Here is a 19601-nt window from a genome sequence, read left to right on the forward strand (position 1 = left end):
CAATACTAGTTATCTATCTTGCCACTTACCCAAACATAATGAAAGTATGTATCTCCCTGACCCTGGGTCCTTCGGGTCAGCAGCCGAAGCGTTTCTGCACCCCCAAGACGCAGCACACAGAACCACTGGATCCATTTTAGTTAAAATGAAATGTAGGTAAATTTAATCCCTCTAGTCTTAGAAATATCTGAAGAATGGTTACTTTTGGTAACTGCAGATTTAAGGTGTTAATTTCAGCCCAGATGGCAGGCTTCCTTTTACAGTCTGGGCTCCTCAGGTTGCTTTATTATGGCACTAAATCATGACCCCTGGGCTCAGGATAAGGCAGGCTCATGCCAGGTTCTACACGTCGAATGACAAGTGCCAACATCTACTGGGTGCTAGACAGCTCTCTACATCCTTTACGTGTTTTAAGTCATTTACTGAGTCATTTGTTGTACAGCAGAAATTATCACAACCTTGTAAATTAAGTATACTTCAATAAAACTTAAAAAAGAAATTAACTTAAAAAAAAAAAAGATTCTGGGAGTTCCTATCATGGCACAGCAAAATGAATCCGACTAGAACCATGAGGTCGCGGGTTCGATCCCTGGCCTCGCTCAGTGGGTTAAGGATCTGGCGTTGCTGTGAGCTGTGGTGTGAGTCAAAGACGTGCCTCGGATCCTGCATTGCTGTGGCTGTGGCGCAGGCCAGTAGCTACAGCTCCATTTAGACCCCTAGCCTGGGAACTCCATGCTGCGGGTGCGGCCCTTAAAAGACAAAAAAAGGGAGTTCCCGTCGTGGCGCAGTGGTTAACGAATCTGACTAGGAACCATGAGGTTGCGGGTTCAGTCCCTGCCCTTGCTCAGTGGGTTAACGATCCGGCGTTGCCGTGAGCTGTGGTGTAGGTTGCAGACGCGGCTCAGATCCTGCGTTGCTGTGGCTCTGGTGTAGGCCGGAGACTACAGCTCCGATTAGACCCCTAGCCTGGGAACCTCCATATGCTGCGGGAGCGGCCCAAGAAATAGCAACAACAACAACAACAACAAAAGACAAAAAGACAAAAGACCAAAAAAAAAAAAAAAAAAAAAAAGAATCTGACTACATCAGCCTGGGTTCAAGCCCAGCCTGGTGCAGTGGCTCAAAAGGACCTGGCTCAGATTCAATCCCTTGACTAGGAACTTCCATGTGCCATGGGTGCGGCCATAAAAAAATTAATAAAATAAAAAAGGTAACCAACAAGGTCCTACTGTATAGCACTGGGAACTATATTCAGTGTCTTGTAATATCGTATATGAAAAAGAATCTGAAAACAAATATATGTATATAACTAAATTACTTTGCTATATACCAGAAATGAACAGAACATTGTAAATCAACTATACTTCAATAAATTTTGTTTAAAAAAGTCATTGACTGCCCCTGTCAAACCTCTAAGGTCGGCACTATTATCTCCACTATACAGGTGAGAAACTGAGTAAGTTAAACAACTCACTATGGTCCCTTAGCTCGGAAGTGGTGGTTTATTTCCAGCATGTAAAGTGTCTTTTGGCCACTTCTGCTCTGAGGACTGAATAACATAGCTGCCAAAGCACTCCGTGCTTCTCTTCGATGCTGTCTTGGTTCCTCCCTAAATTTTTTATGGTTTCTAACACTCCCATCTCTACAATGAGCCCTGTATCCTTTCTGAGAAATTAGAGCCATAAACTAATTACTGCAGTTCTTGCTAACTTGAGTATATGCCTATCCTACTGCACCCTCAAAGAACGGTTCCTCCCGGGGGACAGAGCAGCTGAGCTCCTACTGGGTGCTGACAGCCGTTCCTGGGCACTCACTGTGCCCAGAGCATCATGCCAGACACCCTGTGCTCTGAGGGCTTGGAAAGGAGCCCTAAACCCATGAACGCACCCATACCACGAGGCACACCAACGAGACATGCAGACAGCAGGCCAGCAGAGTTTGGAGCAGGGAGAGAGCACTAGGAGATGACTGGGAAGGCTTCCTAGACAACATTTAGACAGATGGAAAAGACAGCACTCAGGCAGGGAGACCAGCTTTGGAAAAGGCGCAGAAGTGAGAATACGACTGCTGTTGCTGTTATTCCAATTCCAGACTTTGGTAACTCCTTGTGCGGGGGTGGAGAAATCGCTGGCAGAGACTGCCACTAGCCCTTGGAAAGATGCTCAATGTTAGGTTAGATCGGGGGTTGGCAAACTCGGGCTGTTTTTGTGAATATAGTTTTCGTGAACAGCCATGGCCAATCCTTTACAATGGTTCACGGCTGCTCACCTGACCACTACAGCAGAGCTGAGTAGGTGAGAGAACTGAAATATTTACTCTCTGGCCCTTTAAAGAAGACGTTTGCTGACCATCTAAAATACCAACCGTCCAAAAGAGAAACTAACTGATTGGCACTACAGGTATATTATACTAAAAATCATTTATCTAAAGCTTAAAAGAAATTCAAGATCCCCAAGTTAATTGCATTCTCAAAAAGGTATCAAAGAAGGTAATCCGAGAAAACTGATACGACATCTTCAAAGGGAATCCCTTCCCACGTGGTTCAAAAGATCCTAGAGCACATTCTGATTTGCGCAAATTCTAAGGCTCCCAGAGAATTTAGGATTTCAATAACCAAATTCTCTCATGCGTTCTCAGCAACAAGTAGAGTAAAACTATTCAGAGGTTGTCTGAATGCTATTTGTTAAGCATATGTTAAATAAGACATACAGGATCCACAAATGTAAAATAACTTCAAATAAAAATTCAGTTAAAATGTTTTATAAGGAGAAAAATAACAAAATCAAAATGTACTAAAGCCAAGGTCACCTTACCAAAAATGTCACTAAACAAAACAATTCCTCATGCCCCAAAATGATGATTAAAGGAAAATGGAGGTGTCTATGTTAGCTTAGGTATTTATAAGAACGGGAGAAAAGCATGATGGACATGGAGGTGAGAGGCATGGCAGAAAAACCCTGCCCTATGTAAATTTTTGCAGCCACTATGGAGAACAGTATGGAGGCTCCTCAAAAAACTAAAAATAGAGTTGCTATGTGGTCCAGCCACTCTTTGGCATACATTCGAACGAAACTCTAATTCAAAAAGATGCATGCACCCGATGCTCACGGCAGCACTATTCACAATAGCCAAGATGTAGAAACAACCTGTCTATCAACAGATGAATCGATAAAGATGTGGTATGTATATACAATAAGTACCACTCAGTCATAAAAAAGAATGAAATGATGCCATTTGCAGCAACATGAATGAAACTATAATGCTAAATGCAGTGTGTCAGAAAGAAAAAGGCAATACCATATGATATCACTTATATGTGGAATCTAAAATATGACACTAACGAACTTATCTACGAAACAAAGATAGACATAGAGAAGAGACTGGTGGTCACCAAGGGGGAAAGGGTGTGTGAGAGGGAAGGATTGGGAGTTTGGGATTAGCAGATGCAAACTAGTCTACATAGACTGGCTAAACAACAAGGCTCCACTGTATAGCAGGATATTCAATATCCTGTGATAAAGCCTAATGGAAAAGAAGGTGAGAAAGAATGTATACATGTGTATAGCCGAATCACTTTGCTGTAGAGTAAAAATTAACCCAGTATTACAAATCAACTATGCTTTAATAAAATAAATTTTAAAAAGGAAAGAAAAATCCTTGCCCTAGAAGACACAGGCTTTAGTCAGAATGCCGCCAGGAGTGAGACGTGTGTCCTATCACAGGGCACTTGACCACCTAGGGCTCAGCGTCTCCCAGGAAGGAATCCTGCCAATGATCCCCAGGGGTTTTCCATTTTGCAATTCACGAAAATTAACAGAGTACGAGCATAGATTTTAGAACAAGGGAAAACTGATTGATTTCCTGAACATAAAGGAAGCCCTTCTACAGCCTTCTGATATTTTTTGGTTACTGTATTTAAATGGACTCTCTATACTTGAAATAATAAAATTACCTCGCGTACAACCTAATATTATCTGCACTCCCAGGAACCTTAATGTGTTGGACCCTCCCAGATCAGAAAGAAAACTGTAGAGAAAGAGCAAGGAATAAACACAGAAGTCCCCTGAGAAGAGTAATGCGGTTAAGAAACAGCCCGTGGCCTTAAGCAGCTGTATGATCACCCACTAACGGTGCTCACTTTAAGAGGATGGCACACAAACAGGGAAGCTACACGCCTACATTCCCTCCTCTGTCTCATCAACAGCAGTAATGAAGGCTGCCCTCCAGGGAAAATTAGAATGAGATTTGGGAAATGGCACCAAAGTACATAATAAAAGCATAGGAAACATGCAAGAGAAAAGCTCAATGTTACCAAAGGAGCAAAGATAATAAAAGAGGGGTGGGGAGAAGACTGTTTCTTCCGCGGCTTTCTGTCTCCTAACAGAGGAAAACATTCAGGATGCACAGATTCCAAAGAGCGATACAAACTGAAAAGCCAGGAACCAGTGGTGTGGTGTGAGGACGGTAATGGACCCTTGGGGTGTTCAGAAACAGAAAGCTGGGAGCAAGTGTTGCATGTGGTTACGAAGCAGGGTCAGGAATGGGATCCAGGGATCGTCCGTTAGATGGTCTGGAGCTGAGAGGTTTAGATAGGATGTTACTCCGTGGGTGGTTTCCAAGTGGGTACTTGGATGCACTTGTGATGTAGCCATTTGTGATCACCTGGGGCAGGTGGAACCCCAGGGCAGGGGAGATGGATCACATGGTGAGCTGGATGCTGCTAGAGAACCAGTAGGGAGAGGCCCAGATATCAACCACTGGAATTAATGACCAGAGAGCCACTTGTGACCAGAGCAAGGGCTGTTTCAGTGCAAGGCTCATGCTGAAAGGCAGTCGGGATTGGGCAGACAGAGAGGAGAGAGAGCAAAGTGGACAACCCCTTCCGGAATGTGGCTGCACAGGGAAGGTGAAGGAGGGTCCATTAAAAAATCCAGACAGACCTGAGCTAGTTGAGTGATAATGAAATGGCCAGGAGTTCCCTGGTGGCTTATCAGGTTAAGGGCCTGGCATTGTCACTGCTGATGGCTCTGGTTACTGCTGTGGCACAGGTTCGATCCCTGGCCCAGGAATTTCTGCATGTTGCAACCAAAAAAATAAAAAAAAAAAAAGGATCCAGCGTAAAGAAAAAAGTGGAATGTATAAGGGAAAAAAGGGATGATCTGTGGCAGTGTCTTTCCAATTGTGAGTCAATATTTTTCAAATTGTGAATCCACCCAGTGGTTGACATATCCATTTGCTGGCCAGTATTTTAAACATTAAACTAAATGGACAGAATAAAACCAAACAAAATTTAAAATATGAGAGGACATTCAAATAAGAAGGATTGCTTCCTGAAACCTCTAAAGTAAGTTTGAATGTGTGTGGGTGCACGAGCATCTGTGGGGGTGCATACCAGAACATAATATAACCGCAGGATCCAATCGGAAAGTATGGAAGCCACTGATGTAACGGGCAAGGCTGGAGAAGGTGGAAGAGGCCAGGGTTTACAGCACCCAGGTGACCAGTGTCTTAGAGCAGTAGCCCCTCCGGTTGCACTAGACATGAAGGAATTTCCGCATGCCGCCACCAAAAAAAACAAAGGAGCAGAGGACAAGGTGTTCTTGGAAGGAACAAATCAGAGACTTGAGATATCTCCTGATTCAGTTCCCCCTCCCTCTCACCTTTTCTCACTGTCTCATTACCTCCCACTTTGATCCCCTCCATCACTAAGGCTTGGCCATGAGGCCAGGAGTGAGGAGGAGGATATAATAGGGAAACAGAAAGTCAAAGGCCAGCTCCTTCTATTTCCAAGAAATTTTAGGGTGGGGATGGGAAGAAAAGGAGAAGCCTGAAAGACGAAGGAAAAGTAGAGCAATAGATGGCTTGGAGGACCTGGTCAAGGAACAGACCTGGGAGATGGCTTATCCAGCAGGTCACATGGATACATTCAGCATGCAATGTCTGAATAGGTCAGCAGGTTCCAGTGAAGACAAGGCCAAGGTACAGTGGCCAAAGTAAGGGAAGTCAATGGAACCACCAGGTCACGGTGCTGGACAGTTTGTACACGTGCACTCTGAAGACACTCAGGCTGGTTACAAGGCTCAGAAGGGAGACAGTGGCCATGAACCAGAAGACCTTGGTGCTTTGACCTCCCTGGATAATAACACTGCTGCCTTCTGCTGGCATAGAAGGGGAGCTGACCCCACCCCCCAGGAGTACAGAGGGCCCAGGAGGATTTGGGGTTCCTAAACAGTTTATCATATAATTCCCCTGTTTTCAGGCCTGTCTTCAACCTTGGTCTGCCTATTCCTAAGGCTTTGCAGGATTCTGTCATATAAATTGGATGCTTCATGAATTGTCCCCTGCCAGCTTAGGACACAGCTTTCTTCTCTTTAAGTTACTTACTTTTTAGCTCATGCATGTACTTTTCTTTCTTTTTTTTTTATTTTTTCTTTTTGCTTTTTAGGGCTACACCTGTGGCATGTGGAGGTTCCCAGGCTAGGGGTTGAATCAGAGGTACAGTAGGGACCGAATTGGAGCTATAGCTGCCGGCCTATACCACAGCCACAGCAAAGCAGCATCCAAGCCGCATCTTTGACCCACAACACAGCTCACAGAAACGCCATATCCTTAACCCACTGAGCAAGGCCAGGGATCAAACCCAAAATCTCATGGTTTCTAGTCAGATTTGTTTCCGCTGTGCCACTATGAGAACTCCTCATTCATGTACTTTTTAGTTTCCAAAATGTTGCCATATTCTTTCTTGTCTTTGTTTTTTGTTTGTTATTGTTGTTGTTGGATATTGGGGAGGGGGCTGTGTTTTTTGTTTGCTTAGGTTTTTTTGTTTTTTGTTTTTTTCAGTCCTAGAGGTTTTTTCTTAAAAAAAAAAAAACAAAGCTATTTTACTCTTGTTTTGGTAGGACTTCAGGAAGGACCAAAAGTAAAAGCATGTGTTGAATCCATTAATTAAGACTTGCCTTTTAAAATTATAAAAACTACTAGCACTTTGTTGTACAGCAGAAATTATCACAATCTTACAAATCAACTATACTTCAAAAAATTTTTAAAAAAATGTAAGCCTAGTAGTTCTCTTGTGATGCAGCTGGTTAAGGATATGGCATTGTCAGTACAGTGGCTTGGGTCACTATCGTGGCAGGGGTTCAATCCCTGGCCCAGGGATTTCAACATGCCACAGATGTGGCCACCTCCGCCCCCAAAAAATGAAAACTAATAATACTGTATTCATTTCCACACATAAAAATATGTGCTCTCCTTGGTGTGTGAACAAGATGCCCCAGCCTTCCACCCCCAGGGCTGGCTGATGGAGTTGGCTGATGGGTGTTCAGTCATGCAGGCAATTTGCCTAGAGTCAAACACATCCTCCTGGCCAGAACCCCCAGGGCTGTGTCTATCAAACAAAGTTATCACCTCGCTGGGAAGAAAATCACTAAATTGTTCTCTGAACGTCATGGCAGGGTGGAATCCTCATCCATTTAAATAAAACATTTTAAAACATCCTTTCACTGTAATGTACAGATATGGAACCCAGATAAATGATGTAAGAAAATGGTTTCATAAGAAAATGTAATTCTTTCATGATTAAATAAAACATTTTCTAGTTAATCCTTCTTAAGGCTTTGATTGCCATGAGACACATATGCAAAGAGTCATTTCAGATGTTTCACCACCACATTCAGAAACAAGAAGTGTAATAAGATAATCACAGAATTCAGGGACTTCAGAGGTAGAAGGAACATGAGCTCCTACTACAGACAGAAAATTCCTGAGTTAAAATCCTGAACCCAACGTGATGCTATTCGGAGGTGGGGACATTAGGGAGTGATTAGGTCATGAGGGTGAAGCCCAACGAATGGGGTTAGAGCCCTTATGAAAGACACACACACACACACACACACACACACACACACACACACACACAGAGAGCCTTTTTGACGCATTGCAAGGCCACAGTGAGAAGATGACTATCTATGATATGGGAATTAGGCCCTCTCAAGGCACTGCTGGTATCTTGATCTTGGACTTCTCAGGCTCCAGAACTATGAGAAATAAACGTTCATTGTTTAAACTACCCCCTTCTCTGTTCTCTGGTATTTTTGTTATATCCACCTCAATGGACCTAGCTACCATCCTGTTCTATGGTTTAGGAAAATATATCACCTGAGGAGCTTTACAAAAATGTTCGCATTGGGAGGTCTGTGCCCTGATCATAGGGACAGATGCCAAGGTCAGGTAACAATTATTCTCTATCTTCACAGAGAAAATAAGATTTACAACATAAATGTCCATCGACAAAGAAATGGATCAAGAAGATGTGGTACCTATATACAATGGAATACTACTCAGTCATAAAAAAGAAATGATGCCATTTACAGCAACATGGATGCAACTGGAGATTCTCATACTAAGTGAAGTTAAGTCAGAAAGAGAAAGATAAATACCATAAGATATCACTTCTATGAAGACTCTATGGCACAAATGAACTTATCTACAGAACCGAAACAGACACACAGATAGAGAGAGGGGAAGGAGTGGGATGGACTGGGAGTGTGGGATTGGTAAATGCAAACCATTACATTTAGAATGGATAAGCAACGAGATCCTGCTGTATAGCACAGGGAACTACATCTAATCCCTTGGGACAGACCACAATGGAAGATAATATAAGAAAGGGAATATATGACCGCATCACTTTGCTGTACAGCATAAATTGGCTCAACAGTGTAAATTAACTATACTTTAATTTTGAAAAAAGAAATAAAAGAAGCTTTCAATATAGCAACTCCAGCCTATCTTAGGTACAAAGTTTCTCCAAAAGTAGGGCTGAAATTTGGGAAAATACGGGGTCCATGAAAAGGTGTGTGGCATTGTTTTCTTGTCAGTCACTGAAGTATAAACTGCCACTTTCCCCAGATGACTAATCCAGACTTCTATGGTTGTGCTACACCCTCATCCTAGGACATCCTCTCTAGTCCATCTTTCTCCACCCCCTACTATCCTATTTCTTAGCTTCTCTTTATTAAAAACTTCTAGAAAGAGTTATCCATCCTCATCTCCCAGTTTTCTTCTCTTAATTTCTCCTACCTCTGTTTTATTTATACACAAACTCAATTGTAAATAGAAAGAACTTATTTTTAAGAAGCCATCAATATGGTGCTTCATCACTCTTGAATACTTGAGTGCACAGTTCCTACAAATAAGGAACATTCTCATATTAATCCATGGAAGAAGATCAAAATAAGAAAATTAACACTGACACGTTGCTCCCACTTAATTCTCAGATCATATTCAAGTACTGTCCAGTAATATTGCTGTGTAACAAAATATTTCAGTTCAGAATTGTCATGTCTCTTTAGTCTCCTGAATTTGGACCTATTCCTTAGTCTTTCCTTGACATCCATGATCTGGACATTTTTTGAAGATTACAGTCCAGTTAAGTTGTAGACTGTTCTTTTTTTTTTTTTTTGGCTTTTTGTCTTTTTTTGAGGGCTGCACCCATGGCATAAAGAGGTTCCCAGGCTAGGGGTCTAACTGGAGCTGTTGCAGCCGGCCTACACCACAGCCACAGCAATGCCAGATCCAAGTCACGTCTGCAACCTACACCACAGCTCACAGCAACGCCAGATCCTTAACCCACTGAGCAAGGCCAGGGATCGAACCCGCAACCTCCTGGTTCCTAGTCGGATTCGTTTTCACTGCGCCATGACGGGAACTCCTAGACTGTCCTCTTTAGATTTGGGTTATGCATCTTTGGGATAGTGATGCTCTGATTGTCTCACTGCATCTCAGCAAGTAGTCTCCAAGAGATGATTTCTATTCATCCCTTATTTGATGATGTTGTTTGATCAGTTGATTAAGGGAGTCTGCCAGACTTCTGACTACAGATTTATGTTTCCTCTTTACAATTAATAAGTACTCTGTAGGGAGGTACTTTGAAACCCTTTGAATATCCTGTTCCTCATCGAACATTCAATTCACTCACTCATTCATACCGGTGTAAATTCATGGGTTTCTAGTTTCTCCAATCCATTACTCTCATTATTCTGATGCTTCGATGGTCCCAGATTTGGCCAATGGAAGCCCTTTGTAGATAGTTTCTGCATCTGTTTGATATGCCTCCATTATTTTTGAAATACACGCATACTTTCTGGCATACGACATTCCAGGTTTATCTTATACTTTCCTACCCCAGCCCTCCTTCTCCCATGCAAGTTCTGGCTTTCCAGCCAAGTGGCCTTTCCACCCCCACCACATGCGTGCCTTCTTTGTCATGTTTGGACTCTGACACCAGACACCAAGCTGCCCACCTGGCACGGATGCCCTCTTCACCCCATCAGGGCTCTAACACCCCAGGCCAGGCTACTCTGTGTGGAAATCTTCCTTATCTTGCTCAAATGTGGATACCCCGTGAGGACACCCCTCTCCCCTGGTCAGGCTCCATGAGCACACACCACGCTGCCCTCCTATGCAGACAATCTCCTCACCCCACTCAGACACAGACACCCTACTCTGGTTATCCTCCTACATGACTGCCCTTCTCAACCCCCCAGTGCCCTGCAGCCCAAGCTGGGCCATCCATCTACTTTATCCCACTCAGGATCCTATGCCCTGTATCAGACCACCACACCTCACCCTGGATGGCTCCAGCGCCCCCTGCTGGGCAATCTCCCCACCATGTGGATACCCTCCTTTGTAGGACATCAGTGGACACCCACTCACTTTAGGGCAGGGGGCCTTCCTACCTCCCTGTATGGATATCTATCTTGCTTCAACTTAACTCTAACAGCTTTTTTTTTTTTTTTTTTTGGTCTTTTTAGGGCTGCACTCAAGGCATATGGAGATTCCCAGTCTAATCAGAGCTACAGCTGCCAGCCTCCACCACAGCCACAGCAACGCAGGATCCGAGCCGCGTCTGCAACCTACACCACAGCTCACACAAAGCCAGATCCTTAGCCCACTGAGCGAGGCTGGGGATCGAACCCTCAACCTCATGGTTCTTAGTCGGATTCGTTTCTACTGCGTCATGACGGGAAGTTCTCCAACAGCTTTTAAACTGATTTGTTCCGGAAGGGAAAGAAAAGAAAGAGGTGAGGGAAAAGGAAAGGATGAGGGAGAGGAAAAGTCCATTCTCTTATAAACCCACCCTAATCAGACTTCTTTCCCACTATTCCACCAAGACTTCTTTGCCAAGGTTACAGTGACCCCCACAGTGACCAGTTCTTCGTATTTATTCAACAGAGCGATCCCTCCCACTCTTGATACATTTTCTTCACTTGGGTTTGAGGACACACATTCTCCTGGTTTTCCTCCTACTGTACTGGAAATACTTAAGTAGACAAGCCATGTATTCATTAACTTCAGACATTGAAATCCTGAGGTGTTACCACATTCCTGGATTAAAGGCTACCAAAAATGTCACTGCCACGACATACCCACCACAGATGCATACAAAAAAATTAGACCCACCTGCTAGGGGAACAAAATTAATAATCTGCTTAGTTAATCATCATAAAAACAATCACCTTCACCAGAGTCCAAGGTTAAAATAATAATCTAAACACCAATCTGGTCCTTAGTTTTAATTAATTTTCTTTACCATGATCATCACCATTTAGAAACCAGCACACATGAGTGCTAATTTATATCATTGAAATAGAAAAGAAAGGGGCTTTTTGCATAAAGTGCTTTTCTAATTTCTAACACAATGAGCTTCCTAAACTATTTCACATTGAAAATCTCTCTGCCAAGGCTCAAGTTAGGTTTCCCTACCGAACAAGAACACAGCTCCTGAGAATCAGGGCAAAATGGCTTGTTAAGTGAACTGAGACAGAGGCGGAAACACAAACATTTTTGTGAAGTGTTCCTATTTTATCAGCCAAACTGAACTATAGCAAATCATCACATGTCTAAAAAATGTAAAGAAAACTGTGAGCTGCTCATTTTGTATTGATTCGACCTTCTGTTCCTCTAATGACCTGATCTAAAATGACCTGGCAGGCTCAGTATCACCCCCGGGCTCAGTGTCAGCAAAGGGACCCACTCTGTCCATCACTGACATGAGGCAAACTCACAGCTGCCATTCACCAGCAGGGGGCACTGCACCCGGGTTTTTCTGTAGGCGAAACCACTCAAAAGCTGAAGCTTGAGAAATGTGTATTTCGGGAGACTGAAAAATGTGTGTCGCCATTCTAGACGAATAGTTTGCCACACAATCAATAGGGCATCTCCATGTGTGCTTTCAGTGGCAATATCCACAGTAGGGTGTTCTGAAGCCTGGAGTACATCTTAGAAAAACAACAACAAAAAAAATGGCACTGTGCTTGGGTCATAAATAGCAATACTTTCTGGAAACCTTTCAGTGAGCAGGAACATTATAAAAGACAGGGTACCAAACTCCTCATTAAATAGCTTCAGGTCATACTTATTGGGCCAAAATAATTATCTAAGTAGGCTCAGCTGTAAATCAGTGCAGTGCCCTAATGTGCAAGTAAATGGCCCAACCAACAGTATTCAATGTAAGTTCATCCAAATTAAGTTGAATCGAATATCACATTTATGATTATTAAAATAGGATTGTTATGGAGTTCCCACTGTGACACAATGGGATTGCTGGCATCTCTGGAGCACCGAGATGCAGGTTCAATCCCCCATCCAGCACAGTAGGTTGAGGATTTGACTTTGCTGCAGCAGCAACATAGGCTGCAGCTGTGGCTCGGCTCTGACCCCTGGCCTGGGGACTCTATATGCCGTGGGGCAGCCAAAAAGGAAAATAAATAAATAAATAGGATTATTAGGTGTAGGGGAATGGGTAATTACTGAAATATCAACATTACTATTTTTGTATTAGCAAAATTGTTTTGCAAAAATAATTTTTATACCTTAAATGTTATAAAAAGGAAATTTTTTAATTGTATAGAATCCTGAAGTCACAGGTTATCTGTCATGATCCAGTGATAACTTTTCATAAATGCAAGGCCCTGAGCAGAAAACTGGTTTTTAAATGATCGCTTCTGGGGTTCCCTTCATGGCTCAGGGGAAATGAATCTAACTAGCATCCATGAGGACACAGGTTGGATCCCCAGTCTTGTCCAGTGGGTTAAGGATCTGGCATTGTCCAGAGCTGTGGTGTAAGTCATAGACACGGCTCAGATCTGGCATTGCTGTGGCTATGGTAGAGGCTGGTAGCTACAGCTCTGATTAGCTCCCTAGTCTAAAAAACAAACAAACAAAAAAAATCACTTCTGTGAATTACTCTGCCAAAAAACTAAATAGAATGAAACACAGACTTTTAAGATTGGAAAGGCACTTGGCAAATTTTTTTTCTTTTCAGGGCTGCACCTGCGGCATATGGAAGTTCCCAGGCTAGGGGTGGAATCAGAGCTATAGCTGCAGGCCTATGCCGCACCCACAGCAGAGCGGGATCCGAGCCACGACTGCGACCTACACAGCTCACGGCAGCGGCAGATCCTTAACCCACTGAGTGGGGCCACAGAGCCAACCATGTCTTCATGGATACTATTTGGGTTCATTACTGCAGAGCCACTACAGAAATTCCTGCAAATTTTTTCTTTTTTTGTACCTTATCAGTAAAAAGCATGTTAACGTGCTCCCCAAATGTATGTATATTTTGTTTATAAATTATTCATAATATTGTACTGATACATCATGTACATTATAAAACATATAAAAATGTTAAATGTTGACAGGTACCATAAAAAATAAAGCTCTTAGATTTTTCTTCCATATCCCAAATCATCTTTTCTTGAGTTTTCCTAGAAAATACATTCCTTACTCTTACTTGGGAAAAGCATAACCCATAAATATGCATTTTGTGATATACAAGAGAAAAATATAAGCATTTTTGTTGCATTTATATTAAAAAAGAATATAATGGCTTGCCTGCAAAGCAGCATTTCATCAACTATCTCCTCTCTCTTGGATCATTCCCATCAGTGTACATTTTTCCATCTCAAAAAAAAAGGTTTTTTTAATCTTACTTCACCCTTTGGTTAATGCCCTATTTTTCCTTCCCTTTGCAATAACAGTCCTCATAAGAACATAGTCTAAGGCAAACCCCCAATGATCCCACCATCTGATATCACACTCCCTTCCCCATGAATGTGGGCAGTGTGATTTACTTCTAATCAACAGTATATGGCAACGATAATGAGAGGTCATTCCTATGATTATATTATATATATGTAATATAAATGCTATCTTGTTATCAAACTCACTCTAGGACTCTCTCTCTAACTAGCTATGAAGAAATAAGCAGCTTCAGAGCCTGTTGTGGCTCAGGGGATTAAGAACTTGACATAGTATCTATCTGTCTGTGAGGATGCACTTTCAATCCCTGGCCTTGCTCAGAGGGTTAAGAATCCGGCGTTGCCGTGAGCTGTGGTGTAGGTCACAGACACAGCTCCGATCCTGCAGTGCTGTGGCTTTGATGTAGGCTGGCAGCTGCAGCTCCAATTTGATCCCTAGCCTGGGAACTTCCATACACTGCTGGTGCGACCATAAAAAGAAAACAAACAAAAAAAAAAACCAAACAAACAATAACAACAACAACAACAACAAAGCCACCATGATGGGAGGCCCATATTACTTTCTTGCCAAGAAGCTGAAGGACGCCTCTAGGACCTGAAGGCAGCCAACAGCCAGCAAGAAGCGGGGCCCTCAATCCAACAACTACCAGAAAACAAGTTCTGCCAACAACGTGGGAGAACCTGGAAGCAGATTCCTCTCCACTTGAGGCTTCAGATAAGAACATAGTCTAGCCAATCCCTTGATTGTAATCCCATGAGACCCAGCTAATCTATGTCTAGACTCTTGTGAGCAGCGTGTTTTCTTTTTTTCTTTTCTTTTCTTTTTTTTTTTTTTTTGGTCTTTTTAGGGCCCCACCCATGACATATGTAAGTTCCCAGGCCAGGGGTTGAATTGGAGCTATAGCCGGTGGCCCAGGCCACAGCCACAGCAATGCCAAATCTGAGCCACATTCTGCGACCCACACAAGAGCTGACGGCAAAGCCAGATCCTTATCCCACTGCGCGAGGCCAGGGACCAAACCCAAGTCCTCATGGATAGCAGCCAGGTTCATTACAGCTGAGCCACAACGGGAATTCCAACAAGTGTTTTCTTTTAAGTCACTAAATTTGTGATAATTTGTTATAGAGCTGTGTACAGGGGTCCCCAAGACCACACTCAGGTTCAGTAACTTGCTATAGGGATTCACATAACTAAGCAAAGCCACTATAATCATGTTAATGTGCACTGCAGTTAAACGATACGGAGTAAAATCAGCAGCATAAAAAGATGCATAGAGCGGAATGCAGAAAGAGACCAGACGTAGGTTTCCAATAGTCCTTTCCTCATGGAGTCATGTGGACAGCACTTAATTTCGCCAGCAATGGTGGGTGACAACTCACACGGAGTACTCCCCTGGAAGCTCACTCGGGCCTTGGTATCCAGGGTTTTTACTGGGGCTTCGTGGCTGACCTTTGGTCTCCAGCCTTCCAGAGATCAAGCATATATTGTGTAGCCCACACACATCACAATGTTAGCGTAAACTATCTGGCACGGCCCAAGGCCTCAGCTACACAAAGACACTCTTAACAGGCAGGATATACCCAGGAGCCAGGCAAGGGCCAAACCTTTCCTTGGAACGTGCAAGGTTTTGACAACCCAGACCTATGGCACAGCAGCAACAGATAAGTAATAAAGATCGTTACCTGGCAGTGGGGTGCTACTGTAATGCCCAAAAATGTGAGGTGTGGCATTGGAAATGAGCAGTGGACAAAGGCTGGAAGAATTTTGACAAGCATCATAGAGAAAGCCTAAATGTCCTTAAACACATTGTTAGAATAAATCTGAACTTAGAGGATACTGCTAATGACAGTTCAGAAGGCAATGAGGAACACGTTATTGAAAAGTGAAGGAAAGAGATGCTTGTTACGTAGCGGCAGAAAGCTTCGTTACACTGTCTCCTGCAGTTACACAGAAAACTGAACTTGTAAGTAATTAATGTGGTTAGCTAGCTAAGGAAATTTCTGAGCAAAGTATTTACGGTGCTCCCTGGTTTCTTCTTGCAGCTTATAGTAAAATGTGAGAGAAGAGAGATAGCTTAGAGAAGAATTGTTAAACAAAAGGAACCAGAACGTAATGATTTTTAAAATCCTCAGCTGAATATACTACTAAATATATTACTAAATGACTTCTAAGGGCTGTCAGGAAAGCAGGCTCTATAGAAAAAGCTGAGGATGTGACTGTGCAAACTTTTATTTAAATCTCAGAAAGATCAGGGTATTCAGTCATACAAAGTGCCCTTTAAAGAGATGAAGAGTGGGTCTCACAGAGCCTCTCAACCAAATCATACAGCCTGTAGGCACTTGGGGAAATGTTCGCCAACCCTCTTGGCAGGAGCTTATCTCAAAAAGAGAAGGGCTTATCTCAAAAAGATTTGTGTGTACCACTTTGTTATAATGGAGCAAATCTAAGTGACACCCATGGAAAGCCCAGAAAGTCCTTGAGAGAACTATTTTGGCAGAAACTAAGAGAAGAGATCAGTTCAGACCTGCTATGACCCAGTGGCTCTTTCGGAGCTCTCCTTCTCCTCTCTTTTTGAGCAGGACTGTCTCTAGGTGTTATCCTTTGCCTGTTCTGCCATCACTTGTTGGGAGGATGGTGAGGCGGGTAGAAGGGATATAGGTAAACCCAATAATTTGTCTCATTAGTTTCATGGATTGACAGACTGAGAAAAAACCCAGGAGTCCCATCTGACCTAGGCCTGATTTAGCCAATGAGATTGTTGACTTTGAGTAGATGCTACTCTCATCAGCCTCTTAAAGACCTTGGGAAAAAGTGAATGTGGGAGAGATATGAATCATTGGGGGATTAGATGGTGGTAGACAGACTCAAAAAAAATATTTGACTATACTTGAAAAATACTGCTCACGGTCAGGAACCCTATACAGAGTACACACACACACACACACACACACACACACACACACACATACCCAAAAAGGGGGGGGGTAGGGTATTTAGGGTATTATATAAAGGAATTACTATAAACATACCATTAGGATAAAAATCCAAGTCTTTCTAAATATCAAAGGAAATATTAAGAGAGACAGAGAGACAGCAAAAGGGAAACTACGAAGAAACAGTGCATATGAACACAAAGAGAAGGGTCACTGTACTCAGATCAACACCTCCACAAGTTATTAGTGTGAACTAATAATGATCTGTTCACACTCTTCCTGAACAGGATTCCAAATGTGCCCGACACATGGCAAGCCAGGACCTTGGGAAATAATCCATGAGACCACATGGTAAGGTGGCAAAATGGTAAAGGGAGAAAGACAAAAGTGCCCTTTTTTTTTTTTTTTTTTTTTTGCTTTTTAGGGCCCCACCCACAGACGGAGGTTCCCAGGCTAGGAGTCGAATCAGAGCTACAGCTGCTGGCCTACACCAGGGCCACAGCCTTGATCTGAGCCTTGTCTGCAGCCTACACTACAGCTCACAGCAATGCCAGATCCTTAGCCCACTGAGCGAGGACAAGATCGAACCCGTATCCTCATGGTTCCTAGATGGGTTCGTTAACCACTGAGCCACAAAGGGAACTCCAAAAGTGCACATCTCTTTTCAGGAAATACAACAAGACAAATCTTTAGAATCACAACTTCAAAAAACTTTGGTAAAGACTAACTACATAGCTGTGATCTATTTTGGGAATAAACATCTTTTTAAGAGACTGCCTTTCAGTGAAAGAGGCTGATAGAAAGAGAAGGAATAGTCCTGTGATAAGGATCACAAAGGGACCCTAGAAAAGATGTTTAAATAGAAAGAGTGTTACCTTTTTCCTCAGCAGCAGGCAACACACTCCCAAGAGGCTTGTGATGATGCTTGAGGCCCAGGGCTCCCATGTACAGCAGCCTCGGCAGAACGGGAAGTTGAAAAATCATATACCTATGAAGCAAAAAATAATAAACTGAAAAATAACCAGTTAGACTGCTAATTACTTAGGTTTATTTAGCAAATCTGCTGCTTTTATATTTTCTGTTTAGGCTCTAATAGAAATCATTGCGTGAAGTTGAAATTCTCTTTGAAGTACTTAACTAATTACCTCAGGGGCAAAAAAAAGGAAAATAATTGCCTTCCACATTTGAGCAACTAGTATGTTCTCTTTCCCCGTGGTGACCTCAAGGGACAGAGGCTTCCGACAATCTCTCCAAGTGACCGTCCTAGGTGCGACTCATGCGCAGTGATCTGGTGTGACCTCATAGCAAGGAAAGGTTCAGACCTTCCCATTCATATCTGTCCTTGGTCCCAGGTGAGTGTGGCATTTTTTGTGACAGCATCTGAACATCATCTCTTCAGGCAAGTAATCCAGTGACATTTTGGGCCTGTTCCCAATAGCCAGTGGCCTCTTTTACTGTTTCTGTTAGACTATTATCTTATCCCTGGAATTCCTGTTGTGGCTCAGTGGGTTACAAACCCAACTAGTGACCATGAGGATGCAGGTTCAATCCCCAGCCTCTCTCAGTGGGTTAAGGATCCGACATTGCTGTGAGCTGTGGTGTAAGTTGCAGATGTGGCTCAGATCTGGCGTTGCTGTGGCTGTGGTGCAGGCCAGCAACTGCTGCTCTAATTCGACCCTTAGCCTGGGAACCTCCATGTGCTGCGGGTGCAGCCCTAAAAAAGCAAACAAAACAACACAAACAAAAAAAAAAAACCCCAAAACTATTATCATATCCCTGAGTTTCCTGGTGGCCTACCACTTAAGGATCTGGCATTGTCACTGCTGTGGTGCAGATTCGATCACTGGCCCAGGAACTTCCACCTGCCATGGGTGTGGCCAAAAAAAAAACCCACCAAAAACTATCATCATATCCCTACTTAGCCCAGTCCTAAAATTAAGTCACCACAATTAGCACTGATGGTTATGGCAAGCCAGGGGATAGAGGACAAAACACCAAAAAGCACATTATTCCTGCCCATGAGGAGGTCAGTTTGGTCAGAGAGACAGGCATGAAAAACAAATGACTACCACGTACTGCCATAAGCACCTAAACAGACAAGATTTAAAGATATTAAAAGGAGTTCTCTTATGGTACAGCAGGTTAAGGATCTGGCATCATCACTGCAGCAGCTCGGATCACTGCTGTGGCATAGGTTTGAGCTCTGGCTAGGAATTTCCAGATGCCAAGGGTGCAGCCAAAACAAAAAAAGATACTGAGGACACAGAGGTGACAGGTGCCAACTCTCCTAGACGGATTCAAAGGAACCTCAGAGAGAAAGAAATATTAACACTGGATGTTCAAGAATGAATATGAATTTCCTGGGCCCTTGGATGGGGATGGATATCTGAGGAAGAGACTAGCATATGAAAAGCCAAGAAGGCATGAAAAAAACATGGCATGTTCCAGATCTCCAAGGAGGACAGGATGACCAAAGCATAGAGGGTACATGTGAGGAAGGGATGAGACTGGCCAGGGGACTGGCAGAGGCCAGATGCCACGTGGTCTTGGGTTCTGTGCCAAGGAGTTAAGACTTGATGCAGAGGCAGGGACACAGAAGACGTTTCCACAGAGGAACCATGTGGT

General features: G+C 43.2%; 1 protein-coding gene across 13 annotated transcripts in view; it reads right to left on the reverse strand.

Moving 5' to 3' along the window:
- LOC100623157 overlaps positions 1–19601 on the reverse strand; it is a 267694-nt gene that overhangs the window by 164864 nt on the left and 83229 nt on the right. For 8 of the 13 annotated variants that reach the window (XR_002344636.1, XM_021094309.1, XM_021094312.1 and 5 more), the window contains exon 3: positions 17852–17964. Coding sequence is in view for 7 of the 13 variants with exons in the window: in XM_021094309.1 (XP_020949968.1) it covers positions 17852–17964 (113 nt within the window). In the remaining 6 variants the exon portion in view is untranslated. Of the gene's footprint in view, positions 1–17851; positions 17965–19601 lie in introns of those variants that run through there. The other 5 variants (XR_002344634.1, XR_002344635.1, XM_021094301.1 and 2 more) reach the window with 2 other exon arrangements.

This window comes from Sus scrofa, chromosome 6, assembly GCF_000003025.6.
Source record: "Sus scrofa isolate TJ Tabasco breed Duroc chromosome 6, Sscrofa11.1, whole genome shotgun sequence".
Taxonomy (NCBI): domain Eukaryota; kingdom Metazoa; phylum Chordata; class Mammalia; order Artiodactyla; family Suidae; genus Sus; species Sus scrofa.